This window comes from Geotrypetes seraphini, chromosome 1 (genome assembly GCF_902459505.1).
Source record: "Geotrypetes seraphini chromosome 1, aGeoSer1.1, whole genome shotgun sequence".
NCBI classification, from domain to species: Eukaryota; Metazoa; Chordata; class Amphibia; order Gymnophiona; family Dermophiidae; genus Geotrypetes; species Geotrypetes seraphini.
Genome location: NC_047084.1, coordinates 249,452,986 through 249,471,873, shown reverse-complemented (window position 1 = coordinate 249,471,873; position 18,888 = coordinate 249,452,986). Strand labels below are relative to the sequence as shown.

At 45.7% G+C, this 18,888-nt stretch overlaps 1 protein-coding gene across 4 annotated transcripts in view; it reads right to left on the bottom strand.

Annotated features, from left to right (window-relative positions):
* Positions 1-18,888, bottom strand: part of BOD1L1 (biorientation of chromosomes in cell division 1 like 1) — a 425,195-nt gene that overhangs the window by 391,427 nt on the left and 14,880 nt on the right. For all 4 annotated transcript variants that reach the window (XM_033949017.1, XM_033949024.1, XM_033948998.1 and 1 more), the window contains exon 3: positions 6,779-6,960. In XM_033949017.1, the coding sequence (XP_033804908.1) occupies positions 6,779-6,960 (182 nt within the window). The remainder of the gene's footprint in view (positions 1-6,778; positions 6,961-18,888) is intronic.

Genomic DNA, 18,888 nt, shown 5'->3' with positions numbered 1-18,888 from the left:
CTTGTTGACGTTATACATCACTACCTGGTTGTCCGTGCGTACCAGGACCACCCGATCCTGAAGCAAATGGCGGAAGGCCACCCTAGCATTGTAAATGGCTCGAAGCTCCAACAAGTTGATGTGGCAACGACGGTCCACACTCGACCAAAGGCCCTGCGTACGCAGACCGTCGAGATGCGCCCCCCCAAGCATACACCGAGGAGTATGCATACACCGAGGTCGTCAAGACCTTGTGATGCTAAGGAGCGAAAAAGAGCAACCTTCTGGAAATATTGGAAGAGCTGGTCCACCAACAGAGCGAGCGTTTCAAGGAGGGAGTCACCGCAATGAAATGAGAAGCGGGATCACGATCCTGTCGCCACTGAGGGACCCTGAGATGCAGCCTTGCGAACGGTGTGACATGCATGGTGGAGACCATGTGTCCCAAGAGGACCATCATCTGCTTGGCCGAGACCGAAGTTCGCAGGGAAACCTGATGGCTCAGCTGCACGAGCATGGCCTGCCGAGGGGAGGCAGGAATGACCGGAGGCAAACCGTGTCCACAACGGCCCCGATAAATTGGAGGGACTGAGAGGGGCACAACTGAGACTTTGGGAAGTTCACCTCGAACCCCAGACTCTGAAGGAAGGTAATAGTCTGACGGGTCGCTGAAATAACCCCCTCTTTCGTCGAGGCCTTGATCAACCAATCGTCGAGGTACGGAGAGACCTGAAGGCCCCTCGACTGCAGAGCTGCCGCCACCACCACGAGGCACTTTGTGAAGACTCGCAAGGAGGAAGCAAGCCCGAATGGGAGGATCCTGTACTGCAGATGCAGGTCCCCAACCTGAGGGAAAAGGAACCGGCGACAGGCCAGATGAACCAGCACGTGGGTATAGGCCTCTTTCATATCGAGGGAACACAACCAGTCCCCCTCATTCATCAATGGATACAAAACAGGAAGAGAGAGCATCCTGAACTTTTCCAGGAACTTGTTCAACTTCCAGAGGCCCAGGATAGGACGGAGGTCCCCGGTCTTTTTGGGGACCAAGAAGTACCTGGAGTAAAACCCCCATCCCTGTTGACAAGGGGGAACCTCATCCACCGCCCGAAGGTGAAGAAGAGCCCGAGCCTCCAGAAGTAGCAAGGGAAGCTGCGCTCGATTCGAAAGAGACACATCGGAAGGCCTGTCTGGAGGCAACTCCCGGAAGTTCAGCGAATACCCCTCTCTGACAACGGTGAGGACCTACGCGTCCGAAGTAATGCGGGTCCAGTTCTGGTAGAAAGCCCGGAGATGGCCCCCGATAGGAAGTGGGGCAAGGTCCAAGGCGGAGGGGTCCAGCCCCCTTCCGCTCAGCCAGTCAAAAAGGCGGCGCAGGCTTAGACACAGCAGGGGTCTGAGGTTTAGGAGGAGCCCGCTGCTGCCGCTGGCGGCGAGGAGGCAGACAAGAGAAGGCAGGCGTAGACTTCTGCGGGTACCGCCGGGGCGGCAGCCGATAAGCCTTCAAAGGAGTGGGTTTCGGCTTAGCCCGCACCAAAGACGCAAAGGAACACTCGTGCTCCGAGAGGCGCTTAGTGGCTGCCTCAATCATCAAAGAGTTCATTCCCCAAACAGGGGAGATTAGCCAAGTGATCCTGAAGATTGGGGTCCATATCAATGATGCGAAGTCATGCCAAATGGCGCATGGCAATCGCAAAGGCGGACACCCGAGAGGAAAGCTTGAAAGCATCGTAAGCTGCATGGAACATATGGAGACGAAGCTGCCCAAATTCCGCACGACGGGACCGGGCAAATCACCCTGAAAAGCGGGAAAGGACTTGACCAGGACCTTCAGATATGAGGTGAACGTGAAATTATAATTTAAGACCTTGTTGGCCATCATGGAGTTTTGGTAGAGGCATCTGCCAAACTTATCCATCGTCTTCCCTTCCCTGCCAGGCGGGACAGCCGCGGAGACCCTGGAGGGATGAGACTTCTTCAGGGAAGACTCAACCAGCAAAGACTGGTGCGAAAGCTGCGCCTTCTCAAACCCCGGGCATGGAACGGTCTGGTATCTAGACTCCATCTTGGACGGAATGGCTGGGATCGCATAGGGGGTCTCCAGATTCCGGAAGAAAGCCTGGCGCAGCACCGGATTCAAAGGGAACCGCAAAGACTCCCGAGGAGGCAAGGGAGGACAATCTCCTCCAGAAACTCTTTGGTGTACTTGGAGTCGGACTGGAGGTCAAGGTTGAGCGCTCTCCCCATGTCCTGGACGAACCTCGTGAAGGAAGACGGGCGATTGTCCAACCGGTCCTCAAGAGGGGTGGTCGAGCAAGACCGTAGCGCCGCCGAAAAGGAGGGTGAAGTCCCCCGAGAGTAGTGAGGCAGCCTGTCAGTATCTCCATGCCCAGAACCCCATGATGCTCCACTAAGGGAACGCGGCGGGGTCGAGGATGGCCGACGCCTCGAGGCCCCCCGAGGCAAGGACCCCGGGGTCCGAGGCACTGAGGCCAGCCGCCAAGGAGACACGCCACGGGACAAAGAGGGGGACTCTCTCGGAGCCCCGGCCAACCGGAGCAGAGCCCCGGACCGGGCCGGTGACTTAAACAACCGGGGGTTGGACAAAGACAACTCCGAGACCAGGAGAACCTCGGCCCTGCGAACACCCGGGGACCGGCCCCACCTCGGGGGGAGTCCCGGGGCCGCTTTGCCAAGTGGCGAGATGGGGTCAAGGCACACCCTGACCGGTGCTTCGACCTCGGGCGCCCCGAAGGCAAAGAACGCCCCGAGGCCCGAGGCGTCCGAGGAAGAAAGACGTTGAGACCGACGCACCTTGCCCCAACACGACACTCTGGCTGGTCCTCCGCATACGAGGTCGAGGCCGGGGTCAAGCGGGCCAAAGCCGAGGAGAGCTCCGAGGATATCATGGCCCGCAGCATATCCTGGAACACAAGCACCGAGACCATAGAATGTCTGTCAGGTGCAGTAGTGCATTCCACCGAGGGCGACCTCAAGGATGAGTATTCCCTGGAGGCAGAAGCACGCTTGGAGGGCTTGGACTGTCTTGACAAGGCCGGGAGGAGCGCACTCTCATCATGGACGGCCGGAGACTCCGAGGCTGGCTTCTTCGCTAGCGCCGACCCTGAAGAAGAAAGAGGGGACTTAACTAGAGCCGAGGCCGACATCGAGGCCAGGGCCGAGGCAGAGACCGGAGCCGAAACCAGGGCCGGCTCCACTGCAAAAAGTTCAGTCATGTGGGCACGACGATGACGCAGGGCACGATTCTGAAAAATAGCACACCTGGGGCAAGCATCGGTCAGATAGTCAGCCCCAGGCACAAGATACACCACCGATGTGGGTCAGTGATGGACAGAAGCCGACCGCACTGGGTGCACTTTTTAAACCCGGAAAGAGGCCGGAACATAGAGAAAAAACAGGCCGCGGCCGATCGAGGCCAAGCGGCCACGGCAACCCGGGAGCTCCCGGATGCCGAATCCGAAAAAGTTTTGTTTTTGTTTTTTTACGAAAAGCACGAAAACAAAAAGGTGCACAGCGACTCCTACACAAAACAAAGAAGCCGCGGTGCTAGAAAGGCACTTAAACACGGAGAGAAAAATGACAGGGCTTTCTGGCTTCGCGGAAAACTAAGAACTGAAGACCACAAGGAGAGGATGCGCCCTCTAGTGGAGCGGGAAGGCACACACATGCATGGTGCAGCACCAGCAAACTTTAAATCTTCAATCAAGTTTGCTTGAAAAGCTGTCCGCGTCGAAGCTCCGTGGATGACGTCACCCCCACATGTAGAGAATATGCTGCCTGCTTGTCCTGGGATAACCCGCTTGTCCAGAAAGACACACCTATTGCACTAGAAAACATGTCATCAATCTGATATCTATGGACAGAACACAAAAGGAAAGTAAGTTGCTTCAGACCAATCTAAAGAAAAGAGTGAGTATATGCCATAGTCTCTCTTGAATCCAACTGACAAAAAAAAAAAAGCAAGATTAATGCCAGGGATGATCTTAATATGGCAAAGGAAAGGAAAATGGAGAGACTGGATATGTCATATTGTCTTTATCTAAATCAGGGGTGTCAAACTCAAGTCATATTAAGGGGCCGAAATCCAAAACACAGACTAAGTCGCGGGCCAGACCCCACCCCCATAAAAGTACTAATTATAACACCATTTTTTCCATTTATTTTTCATATATACACACACAATATAATCTTATTAGCACATAATGGTTAACCACAAAATTAAACTACACAAAGTACAATGTATTCTTCTCAACATTCCAATCAGAACACAGATAACCCCTATGCAAATACGGGACCAAAAATTAAAAAGTACTAATATATGAAAAAGAAACCCTAAGATTCAAGACTCTGCATGCAGTACAGCTCCCAGAGAAAAAGAACAAATATATTTCTTTCTGAGAAGTGCAAAAGATAGACAATAGATTAAAATTCTCAAAATTGACACAATTCAAACAAGCAAGGTAATGGCGGAATAGAAATCTCTAATGTAATGTAATGTAAATTGAAAATAAACCTCATTCCCCCTACCTTTGTTGTCTCCCTCCATGCTGTACCTTCCTCCGGCGGGTGTCTTGCCTTCTGGCCAGCTCCAACCTTGCCGTTTTATGATATCCGATGCCCCCCAGTGTTATCTTGTGGCCGGCTCCCTCCTCCTCACCGCCGTAGTGTGCACAAAGCTATGTGCAGCGGCTCCTTGTGCGTCCTGCGCCTGAACTGGAAACCTTCTCTCTGACGTTGCAATATCAGAGGGAATGCTTCTGGATGAGGCGCAGGAAGCGTTAGGAGCCGCTGCACGCTGCAGCTGTGAGGAGGAGGTGGGAACCGGCCACAAAATAATACTAGGAGCATCAGACCGCGGGCCACAAAAAACGACCAAGCAGGCCAGATTCGGTCCGTGGGTCTTGAGTTTGACACATGTGATCTAAATCAGTGTTCTTCAACCTTTTTATACCCATGGACCGGAAGAAATAAAAAAATTATTCTGTGGACCAGCAAACTACTAAGACTGAAATTTAAAAAAAAACATTTCCGCCCCGTCTCCAGGAGCTCGGTCCCCGCAAACCATCTGATCCCATCTGCACAAGCCGCAGTTATGATTTTAAATTGAACGTATTTTATTAAAGTATAAAAAGAAACAATATTCTGTACAATTGTCATTTTATAAATACAAATATACAGAGCAAGGACCAACAAAACCCCTCCCTTTCACATATATCCCCTCTACTATCAAGAAAACTGAACAAGTCAAGTTATTACAGAATGCTACACAGAAATATCATGCTAACAGAATACTGCAGTCACACATGACAGGAATAGTGTTAGGGGTCCGAGAGAGCCCTAAGCCAGCTGGAAGTTAAAGAATCACTGCTTGGGCTTTGCAGTCCCCAGTTATGTCTCTAGCAGGATATATTTCAAATCTGATATATTCTAATGATAAAATAGAAATAAAATTATTTTTTTCTACCTTTTGTTGTCTCTGGTTTCTGTTTTCATCTTCTTTTCACTTTTTTCCTTCCAGCGTCTGCCCTGTCTCTTCAATCCAGCATATGCCTGTTCCATCCAATGTCTGCCCTCTCCCCCTTCCATAGGTATCTGACTTCTTTCTATGCCCCTCTCCCCTTTCCATCCAGCCTGTGCCTCCTCTCTCCTTTTTACATCATTCATTCCAGCTTCACCGCTTTCTTCATTTTTAATCTCTCCTACACCAGATCTAGCATCTTTATCCCTCTCTCATTTATCTGCTGACCCCCTTTCCAGCATCAATCTCTCTCTACTTTCTCATTCCTCTCTCCCCTTTCCCTCATCTGATCTCTCCATTCCACCGACTCCCTTCCCCTCCTGTAATCTTCCTGCCAGCTGTTTCCTTCCTTTTTTCCTTCTCCCCCCATCCAACAGTAACTCTCTTCCCATCCCTTTCCCTCTTCCCCTCCCAGCAGCATCTCTCCTTCTACCTCCCTCCAGGTCCAGTAGCAGCTCTCCCTTTATCCAGCAGCTTCCAAGCCTCCAACAGTGGCTTCCTCCCCTTCTAGCAGCTCTCAGTACTTGCCTGCAGCAGCGATTTACTTAGGCAGCCTTGGGTCCATTGCCGCCTCTGAGGAAAGAGGAAGTTGCCGGTGAATCACTGCCCTGGCAAGTACGAGAGCTGCTGGGAGGGGAAGACAGCCACTGTCGAAGGCTCCCCATGATCTTGCTCCCACACACGCTGACCATCTCCCTTCCACCTGCACCTACAGCTCTCTCCCTTCCACCTGCACCTTCCCCTCGGCCCTCTTCGGTGACTCGGCAGGGGCGGCGATCAAGACAGGCTGCCGACGTCGGGACCTTCCCTCTCTGAGTCCCGCCTATTTTGTTTCAACTTCCTGTTTCCGAATAGGCGAGACTCACAGAAGGAAGGACCGACGTTGGCAGCCTTTCTTGATTGCCCGAGGCTGGGTGGGACAGCAGCCTTCCGCCAACACTACTGCAGTCAGCAGGAAATTTAACCGCTGACTCGATCTCGCCGGCCTTGTGTGGACTGGCAGGAATTTTCTGCGGACCGGCGGCTGAAGAACAGTGATCTAAATAGTATATGTCATTATACTCGTAAGAGTTCTCCATCATGGATCTGTTGGTACATTCATATATTTACTGCCTATAAATTAAATGTTACCAATTCATTAACATCTTCCCTCCCCACAAAAAAAAAAAAATCTGACACTGTTTAAATTTTTAATACAAAAGGAAAAAAAAATTCAGATCCCCAGGTGCTAGGGCCAAATGTTTTCATTTGGAAAATCACCTGGAACTGCAACAGAAGAATCTGGTTTATCTTCATTTTGGGTAGCACAAATATTTGTCTCTTCTTTATTGTTTACTGAAGCCAAAAACTCATGCACAGCCTTCTCCACCTGAGGTCTGAATATCTTTGGGTCCACAACCTGAGAAATTATTCGGTCAATCCCAGATTCTAACATTCCTGACCTGGGAAAGAAAATAAAATTCTATCAATACACTCAGATCAGGAACATAGAGCCTAGCCTAGTAATTTTTTCAATGAAAACAAACAGGAGAAAGTATATGCTAAAAAAATGTATTGTTTTCGTGAATAACCATACTTGTCGCATTCCCATTTCTATCAGTAAACTCCAAGAAGGGCCTATTCATATCCATAGCCATTAAGCATCTAGGTTCTCCTGCAAGGCCAGACTAGACTAACAACTCATATATGGCCGATTAACATCAAAATGACTCACTCAGTTTGTAATTCAATAATTTTGAGACAATATTAAACAGCTTTTTCCCAACTGTTTTTAACAAGACAGATTGAATAAGCGTTTATAATTTAGTAAATAGATTTTTAAGGAATACTGTCCTACACATCACACAGATAGAAACGCTCAAGCATTCAATGTACTCTTGAGATAGTCAGGATAAAGCCTGCAGTCACTCAAATCCACTGATTCCATAAAGCTCTATTTTTCTTTAAATTTGCTATTATTTTTGCTTAATGGAGCCTGAGGCCTTGTTGCAATCGTTGAACAGCATTGCAGGATTTATCTTATCGCAAGAAGACACTGAATGCTTGAGTGTTTGGAGCACCATGTGTTGTTTAGCTATTAGTAAAGCATGTTAAATTTCTGTTATTTTCCACAATAAAGTGCAGATATTAAAAGTTCATTTAATAAAATACTGCTAGACATTTTGCATAAAATGTCTATCAACGAAAGATTAGGGGCTCCTTTTACAAAGGCGCGCTAGTGGTTTAACGCACGTAATAGCGCCACACACGCTAGCCGCTCCAGCCTCCTCTTGAGCAGGCGGTAATTTTTGGCCAGTACGAGGGTTAGCATGTGATGAAAAGTCGCGCACATTAACCCCGCTAGCGCAGCTTTGTAAAAGGAGCTCTAGGTTCTTACCTTTGCTAATCTTCTTTCATGTAAATCAACACAATTCTGAGACAATTGGGTTAATTCCGTATACCCGCCAGGACTTTGTAGGATGCCTCAAATTCCAGAGACTTGAGCTCCACCCCTTTTACCTCAGCACTTCCCCCTGAGGACTCAGTCATAAAGCAGCCAAGAACATCTGTAGAGGACAAAGACAAAAGAGAAAAAAGGGTACAGAGACACTCCCCGACCAATAGATTTAATCTGCTCAAACAGCAACAATTAAACATAACTGAACCAGGTCAATAAACATTAGGAACCTGAACAACATAAAAACAGTGCTAGCTTGCACTGTCAGAAGGAGGCACCCTAACTAGGGACCCTTCAAAACTAAGTGTTAAACCCATTCTGATGGCACTCTTATAAAGGCTGGCCAGAAAATAGAAATCCAGCCTTCCAGTACTTGGAAAGGCAGACAATCGGCAAATTAGTAAATTATAGGGCGGGTTCCCGGAATAAAGTGTGGATTTACAAGAAAGAAGATTAGCAAAGGTAAGAACCTAATCTTTCTTTCTTCTACAATCTTATTTTATTCTGGGATGATTGGAACGTAACAGAGCAGACCCGTAGAATCAGGGTGGGATTCATGAGCCTGCTGTCAAAACAGAGACACCAAAAGCAGTACCCTGCTTGGCCGCCACATCGATCCTGTAAAACTTGGTGAACGTATACAAAGAGGACAAGGTAGCGGCCCTTCAAATCTTGTCCAAAGAAATAGCCAATGTTCTGTAGGGCCTGAGGTTCTCAACATGCGGTACGATGTCTAGTGACTTCCTGCTGCTGTCGTGTATTTCCCAGGACTCCTGGCTTCTTCGTCTTCTCTCCCCACCCTCGGACCAGCAGCGGCAACTCAGTGTGCATTTAACTTCGCCAAACAGCTGCCTCTAGCATTAGTTTAGACGCGGTTCCATCAGGCAGCCTCAGGGCCTTTGCTAGGCTGGTCCGCTTCGATGATGCAACTTCCTCTTTCATCAGAGGCGGCCTAGCAAAGAACCCGAAGCTGCCTGATGGAACCGTGTCTAAACTAATGCTAGTAGCGGCAGCTGTGTGGGGAAGTGAAAAGCACAGTGAGCTGCCGCTAGAGAGAGGAGAGGTACAGTTGGATAGGGGACGAGGGAAAGAGTTTTGTTTTGTTTTTTTTTAATTCTGTATTCATTTTCAATCTTACATCAAGTGTACAAACATTAAAACAATACAGTTAAACACATCACTTGACAATCTTTCTATTTTATCTTATAATACATAAAATTACCACCCTTCCCTCCCATCATTCCCTCTCTTATTTTCCCAATATGAATAATAAAATATAAAGCCCCCCCCTTCCTAACATTAGATGGTGTATATTTCAATTGAAAATGGTATTTACTCATTACAATAAGAAGTTAATGGCTCCCAAATTTTATTAAAATTCTTATAGTTCCCTTGTTATATAGCTATTGTTCTTTCCATTTTATATATGTGACATAATGAGTTCCACCAGAAATTATAATTGAGTCTACTGCAGTTTTTCCAATTTCTTATGATATGCTGGATGGCGACTCCTGTCATTATCAATAAAAGTTTGTTATTTGATGATATTTGGCTCCTTTTCCTCATTGACATACCAAATAGTACTGTATCATAATATAATGCCACATGCTTTTCCAATAAACAATTTATTTGAATCCATATTGAATTCCAAAAGGCTAAGATAAAGGGACAATAAAACAAAAGATGATCTAAAGTCCCTACTTCAAGATTACAGTGCCAGATTAGACTTTGAACTATTTAACTTTTGTATTTTAACTGGGGCCCAAAACGCTCTATGCAGAAGAAAAAAACAAGTCTGTCTCAAAGATGCAGACACTGTACATCTAATTCTCCAAGACCAAATTTGTGGCCATTGAGATTCTGAAATTTGATGCTTAATCTCATTACTCCACATATCTCTAAGACCATTTTCGGGTTTCTTTTTAACAGATAAACTTATAATTTTATACCACTGTGCGGCCTGGTGTCCCAGAATGTCCGCCTGAAAGCATAGAAATTCCAGACTATATTGCGTATTCAGATTTTTCCATTCAGGGAACCCTACTTGAATGGCCTGCTTCAGTTGCAGCCACCTAAAACTTTGTGATTTATTAAGACCATATTTATGCTGCAACTGTGAAAAATCAAGCAGTTTACCATTTAAAATAACATCATTTAAAGTCCTTATTCCTGCAATCATCCAATGCTTCCAGATGATCTTAAATCCGCCAATTTGAATCTTGGGGTTTAGCCATATGGTTTGATTTGTTGATTTACTAATAGGAAGATTTGTTAGATTGCTGACAAATCGTAAGGTTTTCCATGTATCCAATAAAATTCTATTATCTTTATTCAGTCTAGGCATCTTGATACTAAGAACATGACAAAGATGTAAAGGACAGCCCTTATATACTTTAATATGAGCATAAAGTAATGTTACTTACCGTAACAGTTGTTATCCAGGGACAGCAGGCAGCTATTCTCACTAGTGGGTGACGTCATCCAACGGAGCCACGATGCGGACATCTCACAAGCATACTTGCTTGTAGAAACTTTTAGAAGTTTCGAGTTGCCCACACCGCGCATGCGCGAGTGCCTTCCTGCCCGATGCACCGGGCGCGTCTCCTCAGTTCAGATAGCTAGCAGAGAAGCCAATCCAGGGGAGGTGGGTGGGACGTGAGAATAGCTGCCTGCTGTCCCTAGATAACAACTGTTACGGTAAGTAACATTGCTTTATCCCAGGACAAGCAGGCAGGTATTCTCACTAGTGGGTGACCTCCAAGCTAACCCAAATGGGATGGTGGGAGAGTTGGCAACTTAGGAGAATAAATTTTGTAATACTGTTTGGCCAAACTGTCTATCCCGTCTGGAGAAAGTATCCAGACAATAATGAGAAGTGAAGGTGTGAACCGAGGACCAAGTGGCAGCCTTACAAATCTCCTCAATCGGTGTCGATCTGAGGAAAGCTACAGAGGCTGCCATTGCTCTGACCTTATGGGCTGTGACTTTACTGTGAAGGGGTAATCCAGCCTGGGCATAGCAGAAAGATATACAAGCCGCCATCCAGTTGGAGATGGTGCGCTTAGAGATAGGGCATCCCAACTTGTTCGGATCGAAAGAGATGAAAAGTTGAGGAGCAGTTCTGTTAGGCTTGGTGCGTTCCAGGTAGAAAGCCAAAGCACGTTTACAGTCCAGAGTGTGAAGAGCTGATTCTCCAGGATGAGAATGAGGCTTCGGAAAAAACACAGAAAGAACAATGGATTGATTCAGATGAAATTCCGAGACCACCTTGGGGAGGAATTTGGGATGAGTGCGAAGGACCACCTTGTCATGATGAAACACTGTAAAGGGCGGATCCGCAACCAATGCTTGAAGCTCACTAACTCGACGAGCAGAAGTGAGGCCAATGAGAAACACCACTTTCCAAGTGAGATACTTCAAAGGAGCCTTGTTAAGAGGTTCAAATGGAGGTTTCATAAGCTGAGAAAGAACAACATTGAGGTCCCAAACCACTGGAGGCGGTTTGAGGGGACGATTAACATGGAAAAGTCCTTTCATGAATCTGGAAACCACAGGATGTGCAGAAAGAGGTTTCCCCTGAAGAGGCCGATGGAAAGCAGCAATTGCACTAAGATGGACTCTGATCAATGTAGACTTGAGGCCAGATTGAGACAGGTGCAAAAGGTAGTCCAAAACAGAGGACAAGGAGGCATGTTGAGGCTCCTTGTGATGAGAAAAACACCAAGTAGAGAATCTAGTCCATTTCTGGGAATAGCATTGTCTAGTAGCAGGCTTCCTGGAAGCTTCCAAAACATCCTGCACAGCTTGTGAAAACTGAAGGGGAGTTACGCTGAGAGGAACCAAGCTGTCAGGTGTAGCGACTGCAGGTTGGGATAAAGCAGAGATCCCTGATGCTGCGTAAGCAGAGATGGAAACGCCGGCAGAAGGAAGAGCTCCCTGCTGCTGAGTTGCAGAAGAAGGGAGTACCAAGGTTGCCTGGGCCACCGAGGAGCAATCAGGATCATGGTGGCCCGGTCGGATTTGAGCTTGACCATAGTCTTTTGAATGAGAGGAAACGCATACAGAAAGAGATTCCCCCAGTCCAGAAGAAAAGCATCTGCCTCGAGACGATGAGGAGTGTAGATCCTGGAGCAGAACTGAGGCAGTTTGAAGTTGTGGGGAGCTGCAAAGCGGTCTATCTGAGGCGTTCCCCACAGGGAGAAGATGTGATGAAGGGGCGTGGAATGGAGAGTCCATTCGTGAGGCTGTAGAAGACGACTCAAGTTGTCCGCCAAGGCATTGTCCGCCCCTGAATGTAGACAACTTTGAGGAAGGTGTTGTGGTGAATCGCCCAATCCCAAACTTTCAGAGCTTGAGCAGACTCGAGGCCAAAGAAGCTGACGCGGAAGTCGAAGGCATGGCGCTCTGCGACGCGGACAGCTCCAGCGACGCCTCCATGCTGAACAGCGACTCCCACAAAATGCAGCGACGCTTAAAAGCATGTGCTGTAAGTGTGAGCAAGGCCGGCACGATTTCGGAAGATGTTGAGGCCCGAGACACTGAAGACAGCGTCGATGAGGGTCCATCAACGAAATCGCGCACTGGCACTTGACACACTTTTTAAAACCGGTAACAGGCCGGGACATAGGCCGAAAAAGCTCCGCCGCAAGATCATAGCCGCGGGGCCGTGGCCACGCGGCCTGCCCGGTCGAACGATCGAAAGAAATTTTTTTTTTTTTTAAAAACAAGAAAACGCAACGTGAGCCAACGATAATGAGTAAAGAAAACACAAAACCGCGGGCACAGAAGGCACAAGTGAAGGGACTTCGCGCAGAGAGTCGAAGACAGACTTCTCAGCTTCGCGGAAGAGAAAGAATTGAGGAGACGCGCCCCCTGCATCGGGCGGGAAGACACTCGCGTATGCGCGGTGTGGGCAACTCGAAACTTCACCCACTAGTGAGAATACCTACCTGCTTGTCCTGGGATAAATATAGATTTTTAAATGTGCTCAGACCACCTAACCATATGCTTAATAATGACACCAAACTGCGGCTAGAATCGGGACCATCATAGCAGGTTTTACTGTCCCTTGCCCAACCTTTGACATTAAAAATATTCACTATGTTGTAAAAGAGTTATTACTTATCTGTAGAGTGGCTGGTTGGGTTCTCTTTCCACCGTAGTGCAATCGTGCAAACTGTGTTTAAAGTGCAACGCTAATCCTATGTCTATTCAAATAAAACTCCATGGCCCCCCTGACTCGAGTTTCGGCTCTTCATTTAATTTAAACACAATATTTAGAATTTATTTGTTATTACTAAATCAGAATCTTCATTTGATCACCACTATTCTTTTAATGCCTTCAAGATTATTTTCTTTTCTTTTATTCATTTAATGATTAAATTCTAATATAATTTCAATTTCCTATCTTATTTCGGCAACCTGTGCCTGTTGGGCTGAAAAGTCTGGAATACCACAAGAACGCCGACCCCACACTCTGTATTTATACTTCCTGTCCAACTTGACCTGGAAATGACATCATAGGGACCTTTAAACTTTATTATAGATTAAACCACTCCATGTCTGAATTTAAACCTATAGGGACAAGTGTTTGCCACGTATAGATAAATTTCTGTTCCTTCTTGAGTAGGAATTTTGATATAATAATAATAATAATAACAACAGTTTATATACCGCAGTACCGTTAAGTTCTATGCGGTGACGTACAAGTTGAGTTGACGTACAATTTGAGTTAACTTAAGGGATGTGGGAACAATAGGGAGAAAGGGCAGGAACACCGTTAGAGAGGGGAAAGAGAGAAGTGGGTCAGCTGTCTAGGTATTTCAGGAATAGGTGAGTTTTGAGGCGTTTCCTGAATACCTCATAAGTGGTGGGCAATAGGAGTTGTTCTAGGTCTTTACTCCATAGAGCTGCTTGATGAGAGAGAAGATGCTCATGGTGTTTTTTTAGTTTGCATCCTCTAACCGGGGGAGAAACAAAATACAAGTGGGAGCTTCTCTGGTGTTTGTTGGCTGAGAAGGAGAAGAGGTCAGTGATGTATTTAGGGGTTAGACTGTAAAAAAACTTTAAAACAGAGGCAGGCGAACTTAAACTTTACACGAGCTTCCATCGGCAGCCAGTGTAACTGTTTGAAGTATGGCGTCACGTGATCGAACTTCTTTAGACTGAAGATTAGTCTGACCGCAGTGTTTTGCATTAGTTGTAAGCATCGCATATTCTTTTGGGGGATTGCTAAGTATGCGATGTTACAGTAGTCGAGTTGATTTAATACAAGGGATTGTACCAGGATTCTGAAGGCAGAGTTATCAAAGTATGCTTTAATGGATTTAAGTTTCCAGAGGGTGAAAAAACCCTTTTTGATTAGGGAGTCCACCTGGTCTTTCATGGTGAGGCATTGGTCCAGAGTTACACCCAGTATTTTAATGGTGGGCTGTATGGGGTAGTTATGTTTGTTGATTTCTAGTGGAGTTTTGGTGTCAAGAGGGCGCGGTGAAGCGACAAAAAATTTTTGTCTTCTCAGTATTGAGCTTGAGTTTGAAGTCTGTCATCCAATGCTCCATCAAGTTTATGGCTTCTGATGCTTTTGGAATTGTTTCCGAGATGGAGTTGGCAAATGGGATAATGATCGTAAAGTCATCAGCGTAACTGAATAATTTTATCCCCAGCTGGGTTAATTGAACACTCAGTGAGGTCATGTAGATATTGAAAAGCAGAGGGGATAGTGGGGACCCTTGCAGAACGCCGGATGGGTTGCTCCAGGTGTTGGAGAGATCATTGTTGAAGCGAACCTGATAGGTGCGGGATGAAAGGAAACCATGAAATCAGTTTAGCACTTCACCTCTGATGCCAATAGTCTAGACACTGTAGCATTTTCGCATGGTCTACAAGGTCAAAGGCAGAGCTCATGTCGAATTGCATGATCAGGACATTGAGGCCTTTGCTTAAAAGTAGGTGTAAGTAATCTAAGATGGCCGCAATTGCCGTTTCTGTGCTGAAAAGCGGTCTAAAGCCGGATTGAGTCTCATGAAGGAGTGAGAACTGGTCCAGATATTCCATTAATTGGGAGTGTACCAGCCCCTCCATGATCTTTACAATGAGTGGTATGGAAGCAATTGGTAACTAGGGCTGACGATTCTTTGCTATTTTTTAGGATAGGGGTTATTATTATGTGGCCTTTGTTGGTGGGGAATTTTCTGTTTTTCAGGTTAAGAGCTAAGTAGTGCAGTAGAGATAATTTAAATTCAAGTGGTGCCGCTTTCATAATTTCCGGGGGACATGAGTCCAGGAAGCAGTATGATTTGGAGTATTTGTTATATAATTTGGTATAGTTATTCCAATCTATGTCTTGAAAGGAATCCCAGAACATGTCTGCAGGGGTTTCATTTCCTTGTGTGTTAGCTATATGGTGATCACTAAGTTCTTTTATTGAGCAATTGTTTCTTAGTTTTTTAATTTTTGAGTCAAAGTGCAGGGCTAGGTCGTTCGCCGAGGGTAATTTGAAGTTGTGTGTGGGTAGTGTAGCGGGTTGTGTCGAATAAGTTAGTAACCAGATTGAACAGCTCTTCAAGATTATTTTCTTTTTTTTTTTATTCTTTTATTCATTTAATGATTAAATTCTAATATAATTTCAATTTCCTACCTTATTTCGGCAACCTGTGCCTGTGGGGCTGAAAAGTCTGGAATACCACAAGAACGCCGACCCCACACTCTGTATTTATACTTCCTGTCCAACTTGACCCGGAAATGACATCATAGGAACCTTTAAACTTTATTATAGATTAAACCACTCTATGTCTGAATTTAAACCTACAGGGGCAAGTGTTTGCCACGTATAGATAAATTTCTGTTCCTTCTTGAGTAGGAATTTCGATATATCTCCCTGATAATTTTTTGCATGTATGAGCACTGTATATCTAACAGCCTCAATAGGGTGGGCTTCCTGCAGCCAATGCGACACGAGTGGGGATGATACTCTTTCCTTCTGTATGTTACTTAAATGTTCTATTATGCGTGTTTTTAAAAAGCAGACTATAGAAAGGAAACCAGAAAAGACCAAACCCATAGTACTAAGATCCAAATGCTAAAATCCATGTCCATTATGAAGAGACATATGGATCACCGCTAACACCGCTTATATCTTTATTCATTTTCTTTAAATATGAGACGGTAACGGACAGCCAAACCTTGAGGACGGAAGTGACAAAACCAGAGCACCGTGATGAAACTTGAATGGAAATATGGATATCTATTTATACTTTTGAGTAAAATTGCAATGCGAACATGTCATAGAAAAGAACAAATAATGTATAAACTAAAAACCAAGAACAAAACCCACTTACAGTGGTACAAGAAAGGAATTCAAGTGTATGTTTTATGAGATCGTTTTAAATTTCTATGTTACACTTGTGGATGGATGTATGAAAATGAATAAAAAAAAAATTTTAAACATTATAAACCAAGAACAATATATTGTAACACCGAACTCAGAATTAATGAAATAACATGCTAAAAGAACTTAACCCCACCCCCTAAAATAGGGCATATACATACTTAAAATGATGGCTGGTTACAAACAGTATGCCTAGACTATATAGACCTAAACAGGGCAAAAGTAAACGTAGGGAAATGAACAGCTGATAATACAGAGTGTATTTTGAAAACATAAGCCGATAGTAGCTCAAAGACAAACCGACCGGGTAGATGAAAAGTGAAACCTGGGAAAGATCTAAATTACTGTTCAAATGAGCTTCTATTAAAAACAAAGAATAAAACCACAGCACTCGGGAAAGTAAAAAAGGGAGAGTAAAATGGACTTACCAAAAAGGTCTCTGCACTGATGAGATAAACTCGTACGCAGAATAAATGTGAACACGCGACAGTGGGGCTATGATATTTGATCCGTTGAAAGAGGCCCCAAAAAAGTGTCTGAAGTGGATTGGATGCACACTGATAGGGGAGGGGCATCGGACTGCTTTAATAAATAAATGAAAATATTGGTGAAAAACTAAATAAAAAACCAAAACCATGATAAAATGCCAAACCTGACTGCAAGTGGTAGTGAAAGTAGCATAAGGCACCCGCAGTACTGTTAGTGCCAGAGCTGCTTAGAATAAAGAACCGTGCTGTACATGAGGAGATAAGATGTAAAGTGCTGGCCCCTCACTGCACCACTTGATAAAACTAAGGAGCGATGTTCTAGAGCAGGGGTGCCCACACTTTTTGAGCTTGCGAGCTACTTTTAAAATAACCAAGTCAAAATGATCTACCAACAATAAAATTTTTAAAAAACCACAAAGCACACTGTACGCATAGAAAATGTTAATTATCATTCCTATTCCAGGGTTTTTTCAAAGAGGTCAAAGCAGATGACTCTATGCACTGTCACCTCAGTAACAACCATACAAAAATAGACAAATATACCCCCCTTTTTACTAAACCACGATAGCAGTTTTTAGCGCAGGGAGCTGCGCTGAATGCCCAGCGCTGCTCTCGACGTTCATAGGCTCCCTGCGCTAAAAACCTCTATTGCAGTTTAGTAAAAGGGGACCATAGTGTAAAATATAGACTGCAGATATAAATTCAGACACATTTTGATCACTAAATTTAAAATAAAATCATTTTTCTTACCTTGTTGTCTGGTGATTTCATGAGTCTCTGGTTGCACTTTCTTCTTCTGACTGTGCATCCAATCTTTCTTCCCTTCTTTCAGCCTGTATGCTTCCTCTCCTCCAGACCTCATTCCCTCCCCCAACTTTTTCTTCCTCTCTCCCTACCCTTTCTTTCTCCCTGCCTCCCTTTCTTTCTTTCTCTCTTCATGCCCCTTTCTTTTTTTCTGTTTCTCTTCTTTCCTTCTGTCTCTCTGCCTGCCCTCTTTCTTTTTTTCTCCCTGCCCTCCCCCAAGCCACTACCACTGCTCCTGCCATCGGGGAACAGGCCCCCAAGCCGCCGCCATCAGAATACATGCCCCAAAGCCACCGCCGCCGCCCCAAGCTCTCCCTGCTTTGGGCCAACCAGCATTCCTCTCCTCGACATCTACTCTGCCATCGGGGAGAGGAAGGCTGATCGTCCCAAGATCGCGATCGATCTATTGGGGAAATACTGCCGGGTCCTGCCTTCGTGGAAACAGAAAGTAGGCAGGACCCGGCAGCAAGAAGAGCAAATTGTAAGCTTCACTGACCTGTCTCCCGCCTTAGCCCGTAGCGAACGCATGCTCCAGGGCTCTAACATGTGCGTGCCGGCTTCCCTTCTCTTCCCCCCTGTAGGGGTGTTTCCTTATTCACACCTGAAGGTTAGGCCTCTCTGACACCAACAAGCCTGAACTTGCAAGAAGAGAAAGAAGAATACATCTTTGCTGTTTCTGCCTGATGCATTCTGAGTATGTACCAGAATTGTATTCTAGTCAAGGAGGGGAGACATGACCGAAACATTTAAGTACCTCACGGGACGTGTCGAAGTGGAAGATGATATTTTCTTTCTCAAGGGACCCTCGGCCACAAGAGGGCACCCGCTCAAACTCAGGGGCGGAAAATTTCATGGCGACACCAGAAAGTATTTCTTCACAGAGAGAGTGGTTGATCATTGGAACAAGCTTCCGGTGCAGGTGATCGAGGCAGACAGCGTGCCAGACTTTAAGAATAAATGGGATACCCATGTGGGATCCCTACGAGGGTCAAGATAAGGAAATTTGGTCATTAGGGCATAGACAAGGGGTGGGTAAGCAGAGTGGGCAGACTTGATGGGCTGTAGCCTTTTTCTGCCGTCATCTTCTATGTTTCTATGTTTCTAAGGACATCCATCTATGCCTTCATGCTTAGCCTGTGTGAATCTTGGGGGAGGAATTGCTCCTGTGTTTCTTATATAATGAAGGCGCCTCTGTCTCCCAGATTGTACGAGACTCTATACAGAAAGGCTATTCATCTAAGTTCGGTTTCTG